General features: G+C 49.0%; 5 protein-coding genes across 5 annotated transcripts; 3 read left to right on the forward strand and 2 right to left on the reverse strand.

Moving 5' to 3' along the window:
• Positions 1–284: 284 nt before the first annotated feature.
• Positions 285–6,427, reverse strand: J7T55_000921 (fungal specific transcription factor domain-containing protein; the record flags this gene model as incomplete). The annotated part of the gene is made up of 11 exons (XM_053140188.1): positions 285–1,851; positions 1,906–2,504; positions 2,559–3,188; positions 3,451–4,066; positions 4,141–4,165; positions 4,280–4,570; positions 4,624–4,703; positions 4,931–5,696; positions 5,748–6,074; positions 6,144–6,249; positions 6,311–6,427. The coding sequence occupies 11 exons, from the start codon at positions 6,425–6,427 to the stop codon at positions 285–287; spliced, it is 5,124 nt and encodes a 1,707-aa protein (XP_052996571.1).
• Positions 6,428–6,893: 466 nt separating this feature from the next.
• On the forward strand, positions 6,894–8,048 carry J7T55_000922 (uncharacterized protein; the record flags this gene model as incomplete). The annotated part of the gene is made up of 2 exons (XM_053140189.1): positions 6,894–6,929; positions 6,990–8,048. 2 exons carry the CDS (start codon positions 6,894–6,896, stop codon positions 8,046–8,048), a joined length of 1,095 nt encoding a protein of 364 aa, XP_052996572.1.
• A 529-nt stretch (positions 8,049–8,577) lies between these two features.
• On the reverse strand, positions 8,578–9,670 carry J7T55_000923 (Peptidoglycan deacetylase; the record flags this gene model as incomplete). Its single annotated transcript, XM_053140190.1, has 4 exons — positions 8,578–8,882; positions 8,933–9,294; positions 9,356–9,550; positions 9,612–9,670. 4 exons carry the CDS (start codon positions 9,668–9,670, stop codon positions 8,578–8,580), a joined length of 921 nt encoding a protein of 306 aa, XP_052996573.1.
• Positions 9,671–10,143: 473 nt separating this feature from the next.
• On the forward strand, positions 10,144–11,038 carry J7T55_000924 (uncharacterized protein; the record flags this gene model as incomplete). Its single annotated transcript, XM_053140191.1, has 3 exons — positions 10,144–10,188; positions 10,238–10,775; positions 10,854–11,038. The coding sequence occupies 3 exons, from the start codon at positions 10,144–10,146 to the stop codon at positions 11,036–11,038; spliced, it is 768 nt and encodes a 255-aa protein (XP_052996574.1).
• Positions 11,039–11,920: 882 nt separating this feature from the next.
• On the forward strand, positions 11,921–17,170 carry J7T55_000925 (uncharacterized protein; the record flags this gene model as incomplete). Its single annotated transcript, XM_053140192.1, has 10 exons — positions 11,921–11,971; positions 12,027–12,485; positions 12,641–12,732; positions 12,790–12,981; positions 13,657–14,105; positions 14,169–14,340; positions 14,540–15,093; positions 15,310–16,028; positions 16,203–16,898; positions 17,135–17,170. The coding sequence occupies 10 exons, from the start codon at positions 11,921–11,923 to the stop codon at positions 17,168–17,170; spliced, it is 3,420 nt and encodes a 1,139-aa protein (XP_052996575.1).
• Positions 17,171–17,811: the final 641 nt, after the last annotated feature.

Genomic DNA, 17,811 nt, shown 5'->3' on the forward strand with positions numbered 1-17,811 from the left:
GGTAAGGCTTACTTGTGTTGACCTTCGTTACCACTGCGGTAATTTGAACACAACCATGTTACTTTGAGTCTCCTGGAATGAGTTGTTGAAAATGCGTTTTCAACTAATACCGGAGTATAGTCTCGTCGGTGAACGTTACTGGTGTTATTGTGGTTTCTACATTGATGAGACAGATCTGGCTCGTGACGACCAACCTTATACCACGGGAAGATAGACCAATCTCGATTCCAGGGGTGGTGGTGTTATTTCTATTAACATCCTCAACTGCTAGACCAGACCATTTCTCAGGAGTGAAATGTGCCATAGATATTTTGTAAACATTTGACAAGTCCAGTCGTGCTTTGATCGGTGATGTGTTCCGAAGAGAGCATGCTAATGCTGGCTTGAACCAAGGCCTCTGCGTCCAAATGCGTTCCAAGCCCGTTCTGTATACATTGCAGTATGATGATCGTCGCATCAAATATCGAATGTGCCCGCGTCCATGTCAAGCTGAAAACAAAACCCATACGACTCGATGTTGAATTCGAAGGCCGGAGCAGACAGCCCGCTGCACGTAGCAGTTCCTCGCAGACCAACATCTCGTCTGCATCCGACACAAGGATCTGACCGCGACGCTCGGCCGCAGCTTTGGCAAGAAGTAGAGCTTCGCATTGTTGGAAATTTCCGTAAAGCTTCAATGGTTGTTGGTCAGCCCCATCGTGAAGCACTGGAGACTCGATAAAGAGGGCATCAACTTGGGTGTTCCAATTCTCAATCCAAGTCTGCATCTCATGGACATAGGCTGACATCCACGGAGCATTGACTGTTGCAGACATATCGAGATTGTGTCCCGAAGATGTTCCTTGGTTGCCAATCATCTCTCTGTGAAAGCGACCCTTGAGCCGTGTGAGATGGTACACCATGGTCGATAGATTCATGTCTCCTGCCGAATTGGAGATGGAGTCGGGTGAGCAGGCAGAGACTGTGCTCGCGTCTGGAAGCTGAGAGGGTCTGCCAAATGCTATCGCGGCCTGGGTCTCGAGGGCGTATAGGGTGCGATAGAGAGCGCCAATATGAATGAAGTCTGTTTTACCAGACCCTTGCACTTCGATGATGTCCAAATACATCCTTGATGCATTTCCCAGTAATCTCCAAATATCCAGAACGTTCGGGCAAATCCAGGTATAGATGCACATTAGAAGTGTCATTTGCAGCGACTGATTTGTCGGATGAATGAAGAGATCATTGGAAACTCCGCGAGAGAGTGCTTTCTTGAAGTATGCGTCTGCGACCATTTGAAGCCTCCGATCCTCTGGACCCAGTAAGGCTAAGGCTATAGCAAGTATAAACCCGGAACGTGTTTGCGCCACGATATCCTCTTCTGGCGTTACAGGGATGTTGTTGTAGACTTGACTGATAGTCTGAATTATCATATCCTGGCCAAGGATTGGATAAGTAATTTCGATAGACCGATAATAAAGCCAGGTAAGATTCTGTGCCTTTGAATAGGGCATTTCTGCTGTGACATCGATCGTGAGCGGGCCACAAAATGTCTCGAAGAACCCTGCCGCTCGAGGGGCGGATAGAGAATATTCGCATAGCGTTGGTGAGGGGACACACTTTCCGCTACTGTTTGCGAGACGGACAAAAGAGCTCGTGGCGCCAAAGAAATTCAATTCACTTGATTTGTCGATATTTGACGGCCGTGGGCATAGTACACCCGACAGAGAAGCACCCTGAGCATACCCATCTAGCACAATATTCGACGCTGTAAGGTCCTCTGTGGGAGCATCGCTGGCATCCGTGGGAACACACAATTCTTCAATGTCACCCATCAATCGCTCTGCATGCTGTTTCAAAACGTCAAGATGCCTGTATTTGCATTAGCCGTGTCCTTATTAATTGGTCTAGTTGAGGCGATCATACTTGCGCGAGGTCTCTTCGGCTAATGCGTTGTCCCAGTAGCGACAGTCCTTGCGAAGCTTTGTGCAATTTCGACATGCTGGAACGTCTGAATCGCACTTGATTCTTCTTCTCTTGCAGTGTGAACATATTGGGAGCTTCTCCATAGCTGTCCTCAGTTGAGCTTTGTCAAATACTCGTCTCGGCGGTTGCGTTGATATTGGGGAGTTTGGGCTGATACTAGCTGCCGAAGGCTCTGCGAGTTCTGGGGAGACAACCTCGTTTTCAATAACGGTGGTATCGAAGCCTTCTATCTCGGGATTCTGGATGAGGTTGAAAAACTCTAAGAGATCGGCGTCGTTTTCTAGAGACAGGGGGTCAATTTGAAGATCGGGAAACATAATATCAAATGTTGATTGTCCGAATGTGTCCGCGGGCTGCTCTCGGGCGTAGAGAACGTCAGCGTTCTCTCTGAACACCAGTTCTTTCAGTTGTCTAGCCTCAAGCCCAGTGCTGGTATCGGGAGAACCATCTTCTCGAAAGAAGCTCAGAGGCCCTTTGCGTAGCCGGTCAAACAGAATGCCGCATCGCTGGGCTGCCGGCCATTGCTTAGCAAGAAGTATCTGCTAAAGTCAGAGGTTTGCTTATTATTGACGGTAAGTAGAGTTTCCACTTACAAAGAAGCCGGAAACCTGATGCACGACTTCAAAGACCTGGGCCGTGCTGTAGTGCCTACGAATGAGAGAACGGTAGTGCCAGAGTGCATATAAGATCAGATTTCCGGCCTCGTAGCAGTGATGGGTCGCATGCCAAGGGTCAGCCAGGTAATTGCAGATTGTTAGGTCCCAGTATCCTTTGGCGATGCACACGGCAGCGTCAAAGTATTTGAGAACTGAGCTCTCGGCCGGGCTGGGATTGCGTGCACAAGGCATATGGAGGAGCAATATTGTGTGCCATTCCATGAAGTTGCTCTGCTTAGCGGCCGCCACGCAAGCTTTGATCTCATGGATTCGTCTTTCAACATCGGCCAGCCACTCATCATGTGTTAAGTTGCTGTTAGAAATAGATCGCATCCCAATGTTGACGGAGCATATTTCTGACTGCAATCGCAAATATCTAAGGATGTCACCAAATCTCAGGCCAAAGTCTTGTTCTGAAGGCAGGATAGGCTGCGAATCGTGCTCTGATGATTGAACGAGATCATTTGGATCGTCTCCGAAAGTGGGAAAAGAGAGGTGAATCTGGTCTCCAGCCACCGCCAACGGCCGGTGTGATGTGATCGCAATGGACCTCTCCATGGCGTAAAGCTACAAATGTATAAGTTGTGTCGAAGTGAGATCTGGGAAATGGTATACTTGCTGTCTAGTAAAGCCTTTTGCGCGAAATGAGGACTTCTTCCGTCATACCGCTTTCTCGCGGGGCTTCTTGGTGCAAGCCGAGCGCCAAAGCTATTCGTGCTGCATCCCCAACGACTTGCCAGAGGTTCGTAGAAACTGGAAATAGGAAGCCGTATTGGGCAAGCAGCAAGAGCTGCTGAACTGTAGTAGTTGTAGCTCTGGTAAAACTCACTCCCAGGTCGAGTCGGGCAAATGCATCTCGCCGCAGTGACTCAGCTACCGAGACCAGTTTTTGGTAGTCTCTAGCCTTAGATGTGAGTGTTGCAATCGACATGACCATACATACGATAAATTGCTCGTCGGGAGTGATGCTCAGACCGTCGCTATTGAACGCTTTGAAGCGCTGAAACATGTCGGAAAGCTCTTGCTCTGTGAATAAGGGGTACTGACGCAGAATGCGATCGATATAGACAGCCATGAGCCGATCTGCGACTTCTTCGGGTAACTGGGTGAATGAGGCTCCGTCATGGTTGGGAATATTGACTGTGCGTTGATCTTGAAACGCGAGTGGAAAGGGAAGCTCTGCACTGAGAAAAAAGGTGCGATAGTATGGAAGCGTAAGCCGAGAAACATCGTGCACCGAAGTCAATGGTGCACTTTCGAATGCGGCGTTGACTGCTAGTTCATACGCAGCGGCGACATCTACAGCTTTGGCCGCCGTGACTCCTTGGGCTGCAGCATCTTGTTCGGGCTGCAAGACAGCAGAATTTGAACTTTCCCGGCCCTGAAGCAGGGCTTCTCGTTCTAGTTCAAGTTGAGCAATAGCGTTCTCAAGGTAAGAGAGGAGACTATTTTGGGAGAGTATCAGTAAGAAAATACAGGTCGAAGGCTTAAGTCAACAGTAGCATTTGGGCACACGTACCTTCGCGGAACCACAGTCTCAGAGCCTCGATCAAGACCCAGGCATTCAGCTTTTGCGCTCGTGCACTGAAGGCATGAAGGGTAGCTTCGATCACACTACGCAATGATCCAGTCAACAAGGTTTTGGGCATGTTACGCACTTTCTGTGATGAGCCCACCTTTTTCTTTCTTTGGTAACACCGCGCGCATGAATATGAAGATCGCGTGCTTCTGACCATGACGTTGTGGCATGACACAAGGCTCAGTTTGAGGGGTTGCGGACGATAGTCGGTCTGGCATAGGATTGCACAATTCCTTCAACAGTAAATAATGCAGAGGAATGATGTTGGCTCTGGAGGAGGATTGGGCTCGGCTCAGGTCGACAAAGAGAAGAAGCTGGTCACCTCTTGCGATGACCGTCCATACCCCATTGGTGCCAAGGGAGGGGAGGGCTATCATGAGCCGGGGTAATGTTATCAGCAGCGGGCGCTCCGGCAGAGGATACGATCATATGTTGACATCAGACCGAAATTCCGGAAATAGGACATTAGATAAAGCTCAGAAGATATACTCTTCAAATTCAGACTATCACATGGGCAGAGTTCCAGTTGATACGAATAATACAAGAGTTCTGCGACGCGAGCTGGCAGTTGCTTGTAAAAACACATCATACTTGATTGACATCACTCTACTCTCTCGAAGCCTTCATTACTCTCGTATCAATATCAATGCGTTTCTTTTCGTTAGAATCAACAGATGCCGGAAACGCTTGGACAACTTCCGTTCTGTTGCTGTCTCGCCACGTTAAGTACCGAACTCCAATCGTCGTTATAAAGAGGGATGCTCCCATGCACATCATGGCAATGCTACCCTCTGTCCAGTCCGGACCCTGTGTCGCGCTGTAGAAGACAAGTGACCAGAACATGTAGACGGCGATTGCAAAAGTGTTCATTGCTGCGAGAATCACCGCACGCTTGGCATCGTCTTCGCGAGTGACCGCATTCGCCCAGGCAAACAGCACAGTCTGGCTAGCATACTGGCAACCATTGAGGAAGAGTGCAAATAACTTGGTCCCTCTTGAAGGGGGCTGTAGCATAATTGCTCCCGAGATGATGGCCGTGGAAGACAAGATGATTCCAACATGCCAATAGCGCTTGGTGAAGTCCGAGTACCAGCCGAGGAACAGGGTAGCCACAATTCCGACTCCTGCTACACCAGTCGGGATGTAATTGACCTGTTCCACGCTGTAGTCACCCATTGAGGAGAGCCATAGATTCATGATAGCATTAGTGGAGAACATCTCGGTGTTGCTAGCAAAGATCCAGAGCAGGACAAAGCCCAGCCAGTGCCATGTCTTCAGAATACGGGATATTAAACTCCAACCAAGAGTGCCGCGAGTTTTCTCAACTTCTGGAAGGCGGTCGACAGCCAGCTTCTTCTCTTCATCGGTTAGCCACCAGGCACGCGTCGATGTCGGGGTATCCGGAAAGGCTAGAAATCCATAAATGGCAATGGGCACGGTCAGGCAGAAGTCAATAATAAAAAGCCACCTCCAGCCAGGCAGGCCTCGAACACCGTCTGTAGCAAAATGATTAGCACTGCCCGAGTTAATGCCAAAAATGGTCTTACCGAGACTTCGGTGTATGCCTCCTTGCAAGAACCCTGAAAACATTGTTCCAGCTAAGCCACTGCTGGTAAAGATAGCAGTCCTCTTGCCTAGCTCGTCTTCCTTGTACCAGCTTCCGAGAATGTAGTGACAGCCAACGAATGTAGAAGACTCGAAGATAGCCTGCAGAAATCTTAGGATCATGATCTGCCATGGGTGGTGAACAAGTCCTGTTCCGAGGGTCAAGAGCCCCCAAGCTATCATGCAAGCGGGGAAGTAGTGACGAGGTGGAAGCTTTTGCAGCGCGAGGTTGTTCGGAATCTGTCCCAGCACATAACCGCCGTAGAAGACTGCATAAGTCAGCAACGGTGCACATGGCTACGGCTACGCAGGACGTCTAGGAGATTTTGGTGGGTTACTTGTGTTGATGATGTTCAACTGGTTGCCCTGAAAGTTGAGATCCTCCTTCATTCCACTGACGTACGCATTGTTCAAGTTCATTCGATCGAGATAATTGACCCAATACTGATGACCTCTATTAGATTCATTCCAGTTCACAGAGATATATGCGGAAATCCAAGCTCACCATAAGACAGCAAAAAGACAAGATGACCACATCGAGCTTGACGATCAGTCTCCTTTCTGCGCTGGTCGCTGCCGGCTTCCCCCAGACAACTTCTCGAAGCTTTGATAGGATGAACATTGCAAGGGCTTAATGGAAGAAATGAGGTGGTGAGTGCTCGAAGTCGTCTCGATGAACCAATTCCCGGGCTTCACAGGACCACTTCTATACAAGTCAACAGCTTGGAATCCTATCTCCTAACCCCAGGTTGCTTCCCGTAAGACCTATCTGGGGTTGGACTCCGAGTGCCCCACTCCTCCCGTCGGAATAGAGCGCGCGTTTATCTCGGCATGTTTACTGTACCACATCGATTGCGAAAATGTCCTACATGCTATGAACCGAGTCGTGTCGGTGATTAGCTGTTCTTGACTTGGCACGGTATCAATCTAGATCGGATTAACCCGCACTCCTTAATCGCCACTTTGAGAAATGTGGCAAATAGACTACTTAATATTCAATAGACTCGTATGTGATCAGAGATAAGTGAGTGCTACACCAGCGCCTGTTTGAACAAGTTTTACGGATATCAATAGTAGGACGAGGAAAGATGCTCGATATCACAGTTGCAGGGAATCATCGCGAGGTGAGTGTTGTTTCCGTAGTTGTTGCTCTGCTTCAAAAACTGATAATCATGTAACGTCAGATTGGCCTTGCAGTGGGTCAACAAGCTGCAGCCCAAGTAGCTGGATCTATTGAATTCTATCGTGTTTTGTTTAAGGCCTTTAATGATTTGGAATGGACAACGGTGAGAAAGCGAACTCTTGAATTCGTGCCACACCTCAAATCCAACTTCCCTCGATACTATGAGGAGATGGAGGGAATCGCAGAGGGTGCTCAGGTGGACGTTCTCGACGTCGTTGCCTTGAACATCCGAAGCGAGATCGCATTTGGACTCTTCGAAGAGAGCTCAAGGCGGCCCATGGCAATCGCAGCAGTTGATACGGCTGTGGATGGCTGTACCACATTGGGCTGGAAGACTCCCAGCGGATCGACGTTTCTATCGCAAAATTGGGACTGGAAGAGCAGGCAGAAACCAAATTTGATCATTCTACGTGTCAAACCTCAAGGCGTTCCCAATCTGGATCTACCAGCTTTCCAGATGATCACAGAGGCTGGCATCATTGGAAAAATTGGATTCAATGAGCATGGTGTTGGCTGTCTTCTCAATGGGATCCGCGCCAAGGGTGTTGATCCAGGACGCATGCCTATTCACTTTGCTCTGAGGACAATCCTAGAGTCCAAGACGAAAAGGGAGGCTTTGGGTAAGATCGAAATCGTGGGGCTGGCCGGGAGCAGCCACATTCTCTTGGGGGATAGCACCGGTCCGACTGGCCTCGAGTGCACTAGCATTGGATTCAAGGAGCTTCCGGCCGATGATCAAGGTCGAGTAGTTCATGCGAACAATTTGATTTTGAAGCACGAGGGTGTCTTCGAGCCTCTCTGGCTCGAGGATTCACCTAAGCGAACTGCTCGGATGCAGGAGCTTGCAACCCCCGAGGTTGGCAAGAAAGCTGACTTCGAAACTCTTCTGGAATTGTTCAAGGACGAGCAGAACTATCCAGCATCTATCAATCGGAAGCAATCCGGCAACAACGATTCCAACACTCTGTTCAACGTTGTGTATAATCTGACAGAAAGGAAGGGAGTCATTACCATGGGCCGAACGACGGAGATTGAAGAACAGATTGAGATTGGATTCTGATGGCCGCGAAAAGAATGTTTATCGCTTAGCTCCTGAATCTTGAACAATACTTCTTCGTGGTTTTCGAAATTGCATCAACATAACACTTGACTTATCTATGGACATGGCGAAGATTAAGTTCTATGACGACGTTGTTTGGAACAATACTGATATCAAAGATGCGATGATAAGACAAACGCCGATGATGATACGAAACGGCGACAATGGAGGCTGAATCGCACGAATGTGACAGCGATAGAGAGATGACGGCGAATATGACGCCGAGGGTTACAATTCGAGAGTTCCTTGACTAATTATTTGATTATCCCGCCAGGGAAAGTAGCCAAATAGAGAAACGTTCATTGAGAAATTTTGGCTGCCAAAGGTATTTTTATCATTTGGCCTTGAAAAGCTCTTGGATTTACTATGCTATTTTCTTTCCATAGATTCACATGACAATACTCGACAGATAGTAAAATATCATATCCCGAACAAAAGGTCGAAATTTGAAATACCACCACTGTTTTTGGATTACTGAGAGAGGTCATGACTAGTCACTAGAACTGACACCCGCTTGGATAGTAACCCCTGGCAACGTCCCGGCCTTGAATTCATCGCAAACTTGGGCCATTGTGACGAACTCAACACCTTCCTTCGTCTTCAAATACTCGATGAATCGCTCGTGCATCAGCATGACATTCGACTTGCCGCTGACCTGTGGGTGACAACTGACACAGAAGACAAACGTGTCATACTCTCTATAGAAGAAGTCGAACTGATCCTTCCACTGCACCTCAATATCTCGCGGGTTGACGAAACCGTGTGTTCCAGGACGTCTTGTGTAATTCATTGGAGCTGTAGCATATTCAGAGCCTGGCTGGAATCAACTTTTAGGGATAACTTACGCCAGTCGTCCACATTCCATGATCCTGGAATCTCGACCACCTTGGTGGGCTTGTGCTCCTTCATAGGCACCATCCAAGTATCTGGATCCTTAGAGTAGTCCGTATGTACCAAAGACTCCTCGGGAACATCCGCGACGTAGTATGGTTGACAATCATGATGCAACATGGAGTGATCGTACTCGATCCCGAAGTCTTCCAAAATGGACATGGTCTTCGGACTGACTTCCCAAGCAGGGGCGACCCAGCCTTTTGGATACTTGCCAGTGAACTCCTGGTAAACTTCGATTGACTTGGCCATGACTTTGCGCTCTTGCTCTTCGGTCAGGAAACGTACGAACTCGTGCGTGTAACCATGCAACCCGCTGAGAATACTGTCAGCAAACCGACACAAGACACAAGGGGGCCCTGCTGAGCAACTTATACATCTCGTGCCCTGCGTCTCGAACCTTTGCCATCTGCTGAGGAAAGGACAGAATAGTGTGGCTAGGCATGTACCAAGAAGCCTTGATATTGTTGTCGGCAAAAAGCTTGAGCATACGATCGGTACCGACGTTCGCCCCAAAAATGCCCCTAGAGACATCAGTTGCACCAATCTTGGTTCCATCTCTAGTGTTGATCCTACGGACCGTCTTGAGTCAGATGTTGTCTACGATCCATGATGATTCTGACGATGACTGACCAGTTGGCGCAGGCGTCAACGTCGACCGCGTATGTGACGAGAGCTCTTTTCGGGGGCATATTGAGGCGATAGTCCAGGTCTAATTAGTATCTAGGTAGTGCTTGTTTGAATCGATGGGGCGAGTAAGCAGCTCTGGAGCAGAGTGACGAACATCCACATACATCACTTTTTGGCATGCCATCTTATCATTGTTATATAAGTCACTATCACTATCATTGATGGAATGATGGGCAGAGTGGCTGTCGGAGTTACCCTTGTGACTTCTTCATGTTGACATTGTATAACCGGGTGTGGGAGAGCGGGGCTAGGACGGCTTAGTCCGACATCCTCATGTCCGGTGACTGTTCGTACAACCGGGCGCGTCGCTTTCTTCCAGGCAATTGGCTCAAGCAAAGATCTGCAAATTGTCAACACGGGGTAAGGGGCGCAATGACTCCTCGCCAATTGAGCGGGGGCGCAGATATTATTAGGCGGTGCGTGTCAGCCCACGGCACGGTACTCGAATCCTCACCAAAGCGATTCAACTTTCGCAATGGAAGGCTCTCTGTCTTTTGCTGGACGTCAAATAGCTATCACGGTTAGTCTCACAAGAATCAGGCTCGGAAATCTCTGCTAATATCTTGCAGGGAGGGTGCTCTGGAATTGGACTCGCAGTCGCCAAAACACTGCTCGCACTCGGTGCAACTGTGTACGTGGCAGACATCTGTCCTCAGGCTCCGAAAGAGCTCCAGAACGAAGACAAATGCCATGTCACTCTTCAATGCGATGTAACGAAGCGACAAGATGCCCAAAAGTTCTTGGATTCCATACCTGGACGGCTCGATGGACTCGTGAACTCGGCGGGTGTCGGCAGCTGGGAAGGTAAGATCGGAGCCGACACCATGTATCAGAGAACAATGGACATCAACGTGACGGGGACTTGGAACATGTCAACCGAAGCCATGAGTCGCATGTCAATCCAAGACGACATTGAGGTACCAGGTGTTATTCCTGGAGCGGTACGCAGCGTCGGGCAGGGGTCAATTGTCAATGTTGGAAGCGGAGCATCTCGTCGCGGCGTACCTGGGATGGCTGCATATACAGCTTCGAAACACGCTGTTCTCGGGCTGACTAGGTCGTGGGCGCGAGACTTTCCTAAACTACGCGTGAACTTGGTCGCTCCAGGTAAGTGCTCGCATACACGCCTCCTACGTGATAAGCCATTGACACAGTTAGGTGCCACTGATACTCCGTTGGCTGAAGCTATTGTTGCTGGTGCACCTCAAGATGACCCTAGCGTTGCCGTGGGTAAAGCACAAGTTGGTTTGATACCCAAAGGAAGGATGGCGTATGCAACTGATATTGCGGATGCCATCATTTTCCTTCTTTCAGATTGGTCAAGCTTCATTACTGGCCAGTGCCTGCCAGTGAATGGTGGGAATTCGTAGTACTTGTCGACTATGCGTGCTAGGGAAGCGATTTCAACTTGACCAACATGCCTCAACAATGATGCGATCACCTAGACTAGTTGGAACATGAGTGAGAATTCATTAAAGAAAAATTCTAGCTCACCGTTCCAGTGAATATGCACTTTAGTGTTGCAATCAGCAACTTATCCCTCAGCACGTGCCTTTCACCGTTCATAGAATAAGCTAACAGTTGTAAGTAGCAATGAGCCGAGATTGGACCCCCTCTCCACCAATAACCTGACAGTCCAGTCTTGGTCACAAACTTTCTGGCTGGTAGGCCGAGTACTGGGGGTTTTGCAATTCTATTGTAGCTGGCGGCTTTCGGCTAGACTGACTGGATTCAATACAGCAAATTACCCCTGTGTACATGATGAGATATTGAAGCTGAAGGCAATTCGAAGCCTACTCTTCTACCAGATGCGGCTGCAGGCATCAATGGTTTGCTTACTGGCCCACCACCCTAGGCTCGCTTCAGGCATCACTTCAACAAATCAAAGCAACAACATTGAGGCAAGTAACCGGATGAGGCAATCGCACTTGAACAGTAAATCTGCTGCCACCATTTAACTAATGCGAACCGCACATCGGGGCAAAGCTATCAACTACTCTGTATCTGATATCTCGCCCCTCATCAGCAGTTGCAGAAGTCGGACTTAGCCGCGCATGATAGTACCTGTCGGACTTGGCCCTTAGCTTTCCCGCACTTTCTCGGCCGTACTCAACCGGCATGTGCAAGAGCTGCAGACTCTTGGGAGCTGGGAGTGAATCACTATACAGAACCAATCTTTCATCTTCTGCTACTCGCTGTCTGGTCAACTGTGTTCGTGTTGGGCAGTTGGTAATGACCACTTTGACAACACCATGGACCTCAATGACAAGACCCCAAAGGTTGCCATTGTTACTGGCGCCGCAGTTAGTGCTCTTCCTGGGACCAGATCAACGTATTTATTGTTAATGAGGATCTTAGTCCGGCATTGGAAAAGCTCTCGCAACGGATCTCGTCTCCAAAGGATGGCATGTTGCGTGCTGCGACATTGCAAGCGAAAATGGCGAGGCCGTAGCAGCTGAACTCGGCGAGAAGGCAGTCTTCTACCAGCTCGATGTATGCGACTACGATGCCCAAGCGAATGTTTTCAGCCTGGTATGGGATAAATGGGGTAGACTGGATGCCTTGCTGGCCAACGCAGGACATTCGGATCGTGGCTCAATTTACATCTTTGATCATAGAGGAAAGGATGAAATACCGCCAAAACCGGAGCTGAAATCAATCAAAGCATGCTATGAGAGCTTTTTGTATGGGGTTCAACTTGCGATTCATTTTATGCGGAGGAACGAAACGCCTGGTGGACAGATTGTCGCGACGTCAACCATCGCATCCATTCATCCACACCAGACGTTTCCCGAGTATTGCGGTGCTAAAGCTGCAGTAAGTAGCTAATGATTTGTGTCATCGGCCGTAAAAAAGTTGGTTGACGTTCAACAGATAAATCAATTTGTGCGAACGGCAGCACCGCTACTGAAATTGGTTTGTGCTTCTTTTTGTTTTTCAGCCTCCAAGCAGCATCGACTGACCGTCCGTAGAAAGAAAATATCACCATGAATGCCGTGCTACCCGGTATCGTGATAACTGGTGCCGTTCCCCAGGCTTCCATCGACGCCACTAGGCCAGAGCAGTAAGACCACCCTGTGATTTCATGCATGATGACTGGAAGGTTGACCCTTCGTCGCAGCATTACACCTGTTGAGACGGTGGTAAGAGCATACAATTTGTGCCTGGACCAACGAGATTTGAATGGTCAACTCATCGAGTGCTCAGCTGATAAAACTATGTTCTTGTCCGTGCCGGAGATGGCGAACGGCACGACGACGAAGAGAGCTTGCACAGTGTGGGAACCCCTGTTCAAGGCAAAGCATCACGAGAGGTCTGGGCTGCCAGATTCCATATCATAATCTATCGTACAAGACTTGCATTGTCCTGCATGTATGAATACATAGCACGGTACGCTGGAGCAATCAGCATGGGGTTGGGCCCATCACTCCCATTGAGAGAGCTCAAGAATATCTCTTCATGTCCTCATGTGACTAGTTGCGAAAACCTCGTGATTGAACGATAGCGTGCCGCCGCCTTCAAAACATTCTGATAGGATTTCATGTCACAGACCGCGATAAACCCCAATTCGAATTGAGACATGTATGTTGAGGTATCTAAGCTTCCCGAGAGCAGCTTTCCGTTCTTTCGGCGTGAGTAAATATCATGATGTTTACCCCGGAAGGAGGCAAGTAGACGTTCAGCGGAGGGAATGAATTTCTTGAGACATCGATTTTAGTAGCGTTGTTAAAATTGAACGATCATCAAAGTAAGGCTTGAACACCGGCATGTTTCTCGCTGTATTTCCTCTATCATTTTCATACGAGTGTCACTTAACACTCATTTTGCCCTTATATGCCCACCAGTCTGCCCGTGCTAAGCCTAATCTGATGGTGTGACGCAGTGTAACAATCCGTTCTGTTCACTGGTTTTCAATTGGCCACCAGTTGCAGCAACGCCTTGCTGTCGCAGTGCGACAGGTTTGCTGACAGCAGGCATGATCACTCAGGCGCCAAAAGGAATTCGGTCTCCCACAGCCCAAATGGCTGGCCTTGAACCTCTTCCTTCTTCATCCTGTTCATCTTTCTTATCCTGAACCTGGAATTTCAATCCACCTGCCTATCAACTTTCAATACTTCGAAACGCTTAATGACTGCCTAATAACAAAGCTCGAGCTTGTCCTCGTCCCTGACCGCTCACTCAAAATGTCAGGCCTCGAAGGGCTTGGAGCCTTGGGCTTGGCATGTAGCATATTCCAGGTCATAAGCTTCGGTCGCGAGACTCTGAGTCTGGTCAAAGACGTTTATCGCCATGGAACCCTCGATGAATCACTCATGGACAAGAGCACCGCTATACAAGGAGTGGCGTCCGACATTATTGCCGTGGACATCCCGCAACCGGGCAAGCAAGAACGAAAACTGGTAGATGTCACGAAGAAATGCACCGGGGTTGCAAGAGGTACGGCTTATGAGAGTCTATGGCCACTAGAAAACCCGAAGTGCTTCTGACAGCAACACGCAGACTTGCAAGAGGAGATAGCCTTTCTCGTCGGGCATAACGGGAAGGGCAGCCTCCGCACAACACTGAAAATAGCAGCCAAGGCGAATTGGCGTAAAAGGCGGCTCGAGAGGATGGAGAAAGATCTGGATGATTCGGAGCAGCTGATGCACACGACTTTGCTGGCCTGGGTATTGTAAGTCACTCCACACTCAAGTCTACATTCCTCCGAGGGAAGGCAGACTCCAATGGGACGTTGATACTCGAGCTACATCACCTTAAAACACGGTTAAATCAGTATTTAATACGGGGGGGTTTGTTGTGTCACCTTGGGGATCTTGCGCCCGTTGCTTGGTAATTTTATCACAACTCACTGACATAATTTTTCTCTTCAGTAAATCATTAAACAGAGCAAGCATAGACATCGATTCTCTCGGGCAAGAATTGCGGAACTTCGTGATCAAATATCAGCAGGGTTCCAGAACAACCTCAGAGCTCGTGTCTAAAGAAGCTCTTCAGGTGCGAGAGGTCATCGCACGAGAGTCCGAAAAGACCGAGAAGGGCCTCCGGGCCCACATCACCCAGACTTCCGCAAAATTTGAGCAGAAATTCGAAAGATATGTCGAGCAGTCCAGCATAGAACAGATTCGAGAGAAATTGCTCAAGAGCCTCAAGTACCCCGGCATGAACGAACGAGCCAACCAGGTCGAGGATGCCCATGAACGAACTTTTCGCTGGCTTTTCGAGGATGGAGACGAATGGAGCGAAAGTGGCGAGGAGAGATCCCACAGCAGCGGATCTGATGAGCTGGACGACGATGCGCGGAGCGAACATGGCTACACAGACGATTCCTGGGAAGATGTCACGGATCAAGAATACCCGCCCGAAATGGTCTGGAGCAGCTTCACCGACTGGTTACAGTCGGATCTCAGCATCTACTGCATTATGGGTAAGCCAGGATCAGGCAAATCGACGCTTACTAAGTTTATACTGTCCGAGCCTCGCACCAAGATTGCCCTCGAACGCTGGCGCCCCGGCGCAATCATAGCGAGCCATTATTTTTGGCGCCCCGGAGCTCGGCTGCAGCGTAGCATCAAAGGCATGCTCTGTTCACTTATCCACCAGCTGATAATGTCCATGCCTAACGCCTTGAGTTTTGCCTCAGTCAACGTGACCGGACTAAATCAGAAAGATGACGAGACAGATTGGTCGGTCCCGGAACTTGAACGATTGTGCATAGGGTTGATACGAGATTGCGGTCAGCCGATGTGTCTCTTCATTGACGGCCTTGATGAATGCGGCACAGAAGACAGCCACCAAAATCTTCTGGCGCTTATTGAGAAAATCATCTTGCTCGACGTCAAATTCGTCGTCTCGAGCCGAGATGAACCTATCTTTGAAAAGCGTTTCAGACACGAGCCACAGCTTCGTGTGCAGGACCTGACAGCTGGGGATTTATACGTCTATGCCAGAGACATGCTTCCTCTTGGCCTCGAAATTGACCTCCACAATGAGCTGGTAGAGAAAGCCGAGGGAGTGTTTCTCTGGCTGGCTCTAGCGGGCCAGAGCATCAACAGAGGCCTGACGAATGCAGATTCCCTCACGGAACTTCATGCGAGGGTTAAAAGCTTGCCTAAGGGCTTGGAACATCTGTACGAGGACATGTGGGAAAGATTAAACGAAGACCACAAGCTGTACCGAGAAAGTGCCGCTCTCTATCTCAAGATCGCCATGGGCTTTTATGACGAACAGCTCATGTGCCCCCGTATTCGCAACCACCTGGAGATGATGCTTGCCTCACACCCGAAGACTCATATCGTATTTGCAAAAACGCCTCCCATTTCGATTGGCCAGTTGCTGAAGGAATTTGACCACAGAGCTGAGGTCCGGTGCGCGGGGCTTCTAATTCGGCACAAAAGTACAGAGACACTCCCGAGCTCGACGAAAAAACTGGAAGAAACGGAAAGGGCACTTCACAAATATGTGATATATGGCCCGATCTTTCGGTTTATTCACCGGAGTGCATTCGATTTTTTAGCCTATACTGATGCGGGGCAGGACATTCTCAAACACGATGGGACTTCTCCGGCGGACATCACCGCAAGAATTATCAGGGCCAGTCTCAGGGCCAATGAGATCCTTGATTCAATGCTACGAAACAAAATGGAGAAACATGTATTCGAGGAATACTTGTGGACGAAAGACCTGCAGGGTTACCTTTCCGACCTGTCCCGCCCCGAAGCTGTCTCCGACGACGCTGCTAAAGAACTCTTTTCGCTCTGCTTCGAGCAATACATTTCAAAGCGTCTTCTGTTTTTCCACGAAGGAATACATTCCACACGAATCGCAAGCTTCTTTGGACTTGCTTCTCAGTACCCCAGCTTGAATCGCTACTCCATTTCCATCATCGACAAGCAATGCATTGGAAGTGCTAGTAGGTCAGCGGTCATGTTGTCTGTGGTCTTGTGCGCTGGCGAAAACATCATCGGACGCCATCGTTACGACCTCCCTGTTGAGCTTCTTCGATGGTTGCTTAGCCTACCTGGGGTCGATGTCAATGTCAAGTGCCCTTTGATCCTATTAGCCTCGGCCAGAGAAAATAATGAGCGGTATACACTTGAAGAGACGAGTCCGCTTGACCACATCAAAGTATCGCCGTTCATTGGGCTCCTAGCCACGGCTCTGCTGCATCTGGCTTGGAACCTGGGTGGAGCGAATGAGGACCGAAGTGAAGCAATGCGATTCATACAATGTGTTTCCAATTTTATTTACCACGGAGCGGACCTATGTAGTACATTGTTCCTATACTTCGTTCCGACGAATCCTTACCGGGGTTATCCGGGTGGAGTGTATCCAGTGTCCAGGTTTTTCCTGATCGCTGATTACTGCTACTTGGATTGGCGGACAACTTGGGCTAAGGATGGCTTTGTGGGCATTGTGGCCCTTCAGGCATCCACGGTGATACAGAAAATGGTAACCAAATTGACCAGAGCGAGATTGGCGGACTTGGGTGGCGAAGCCTCTGAGAAAGTTGACCACGAATTCCAGGAACTAAACAAAGAGATAGAATTTCTTTCCCAGCGGTGTCAACGGTTTAGCGATGAAGCAAACGATCGAGTAGTTGCCTTTCTTCAACCGTCTGGGAACCTGATCGACTTGCCATATCGACAAGTAAATGAACAGGACTCTGCACATCTCATGGAGATGATCTGGGAATGCTTGGTTGGAAACGGAGGAGATGCAGATGAACTGGAAGACGAGTGTAGAACGGTGCTGGCGAGGTGTCCATTTTCCAGCGTCGGCTTCAAGGATTACATGAGAGAGAAGGGGTGTTTTGACGAGCAATCTGCTCGAGAGCTCACAATGGAGTATTGGAAAGGTATGAAAATTCCCCTGGCCGCATGCACGTTCAAAGTTTTAGCAGTAGCTGATGACGGGTCGCAAATTCCAGAGATTAATTGTGATGTATGAAAATACTGGTTCGACAGTGAGGGCAACATGAACTGATATGTTCATAGTCTAAAGTTCCAGGTTCAAGAGGTATAACCAGTCCGTCGTTGAAATTGTGCAATCGTCATATTCCATAATCAAAATGACAGGGCCTGGTTTAAGGCTGGAGAGTAATTGGCCTGAAGAAGGACTTGATTTTTCATCACTGCACATGCCC

This window comes from Diaporthe amygdali (assembly GCF_026229845.1).
Source record: "Diaporthe amygdali strain CAA958 chromosome Unknown NODE_6_length_1560011_cov_65_102424, whole genome shotgun sequence".
Taxonomy (NCBI): domain Eukaryota; kingdom Fungi; phylum Ascomycota; class Sordariomycetes; order Diaporthales; family Diaporthaceae; genus Diaporthe; species Diaporthe amygdali.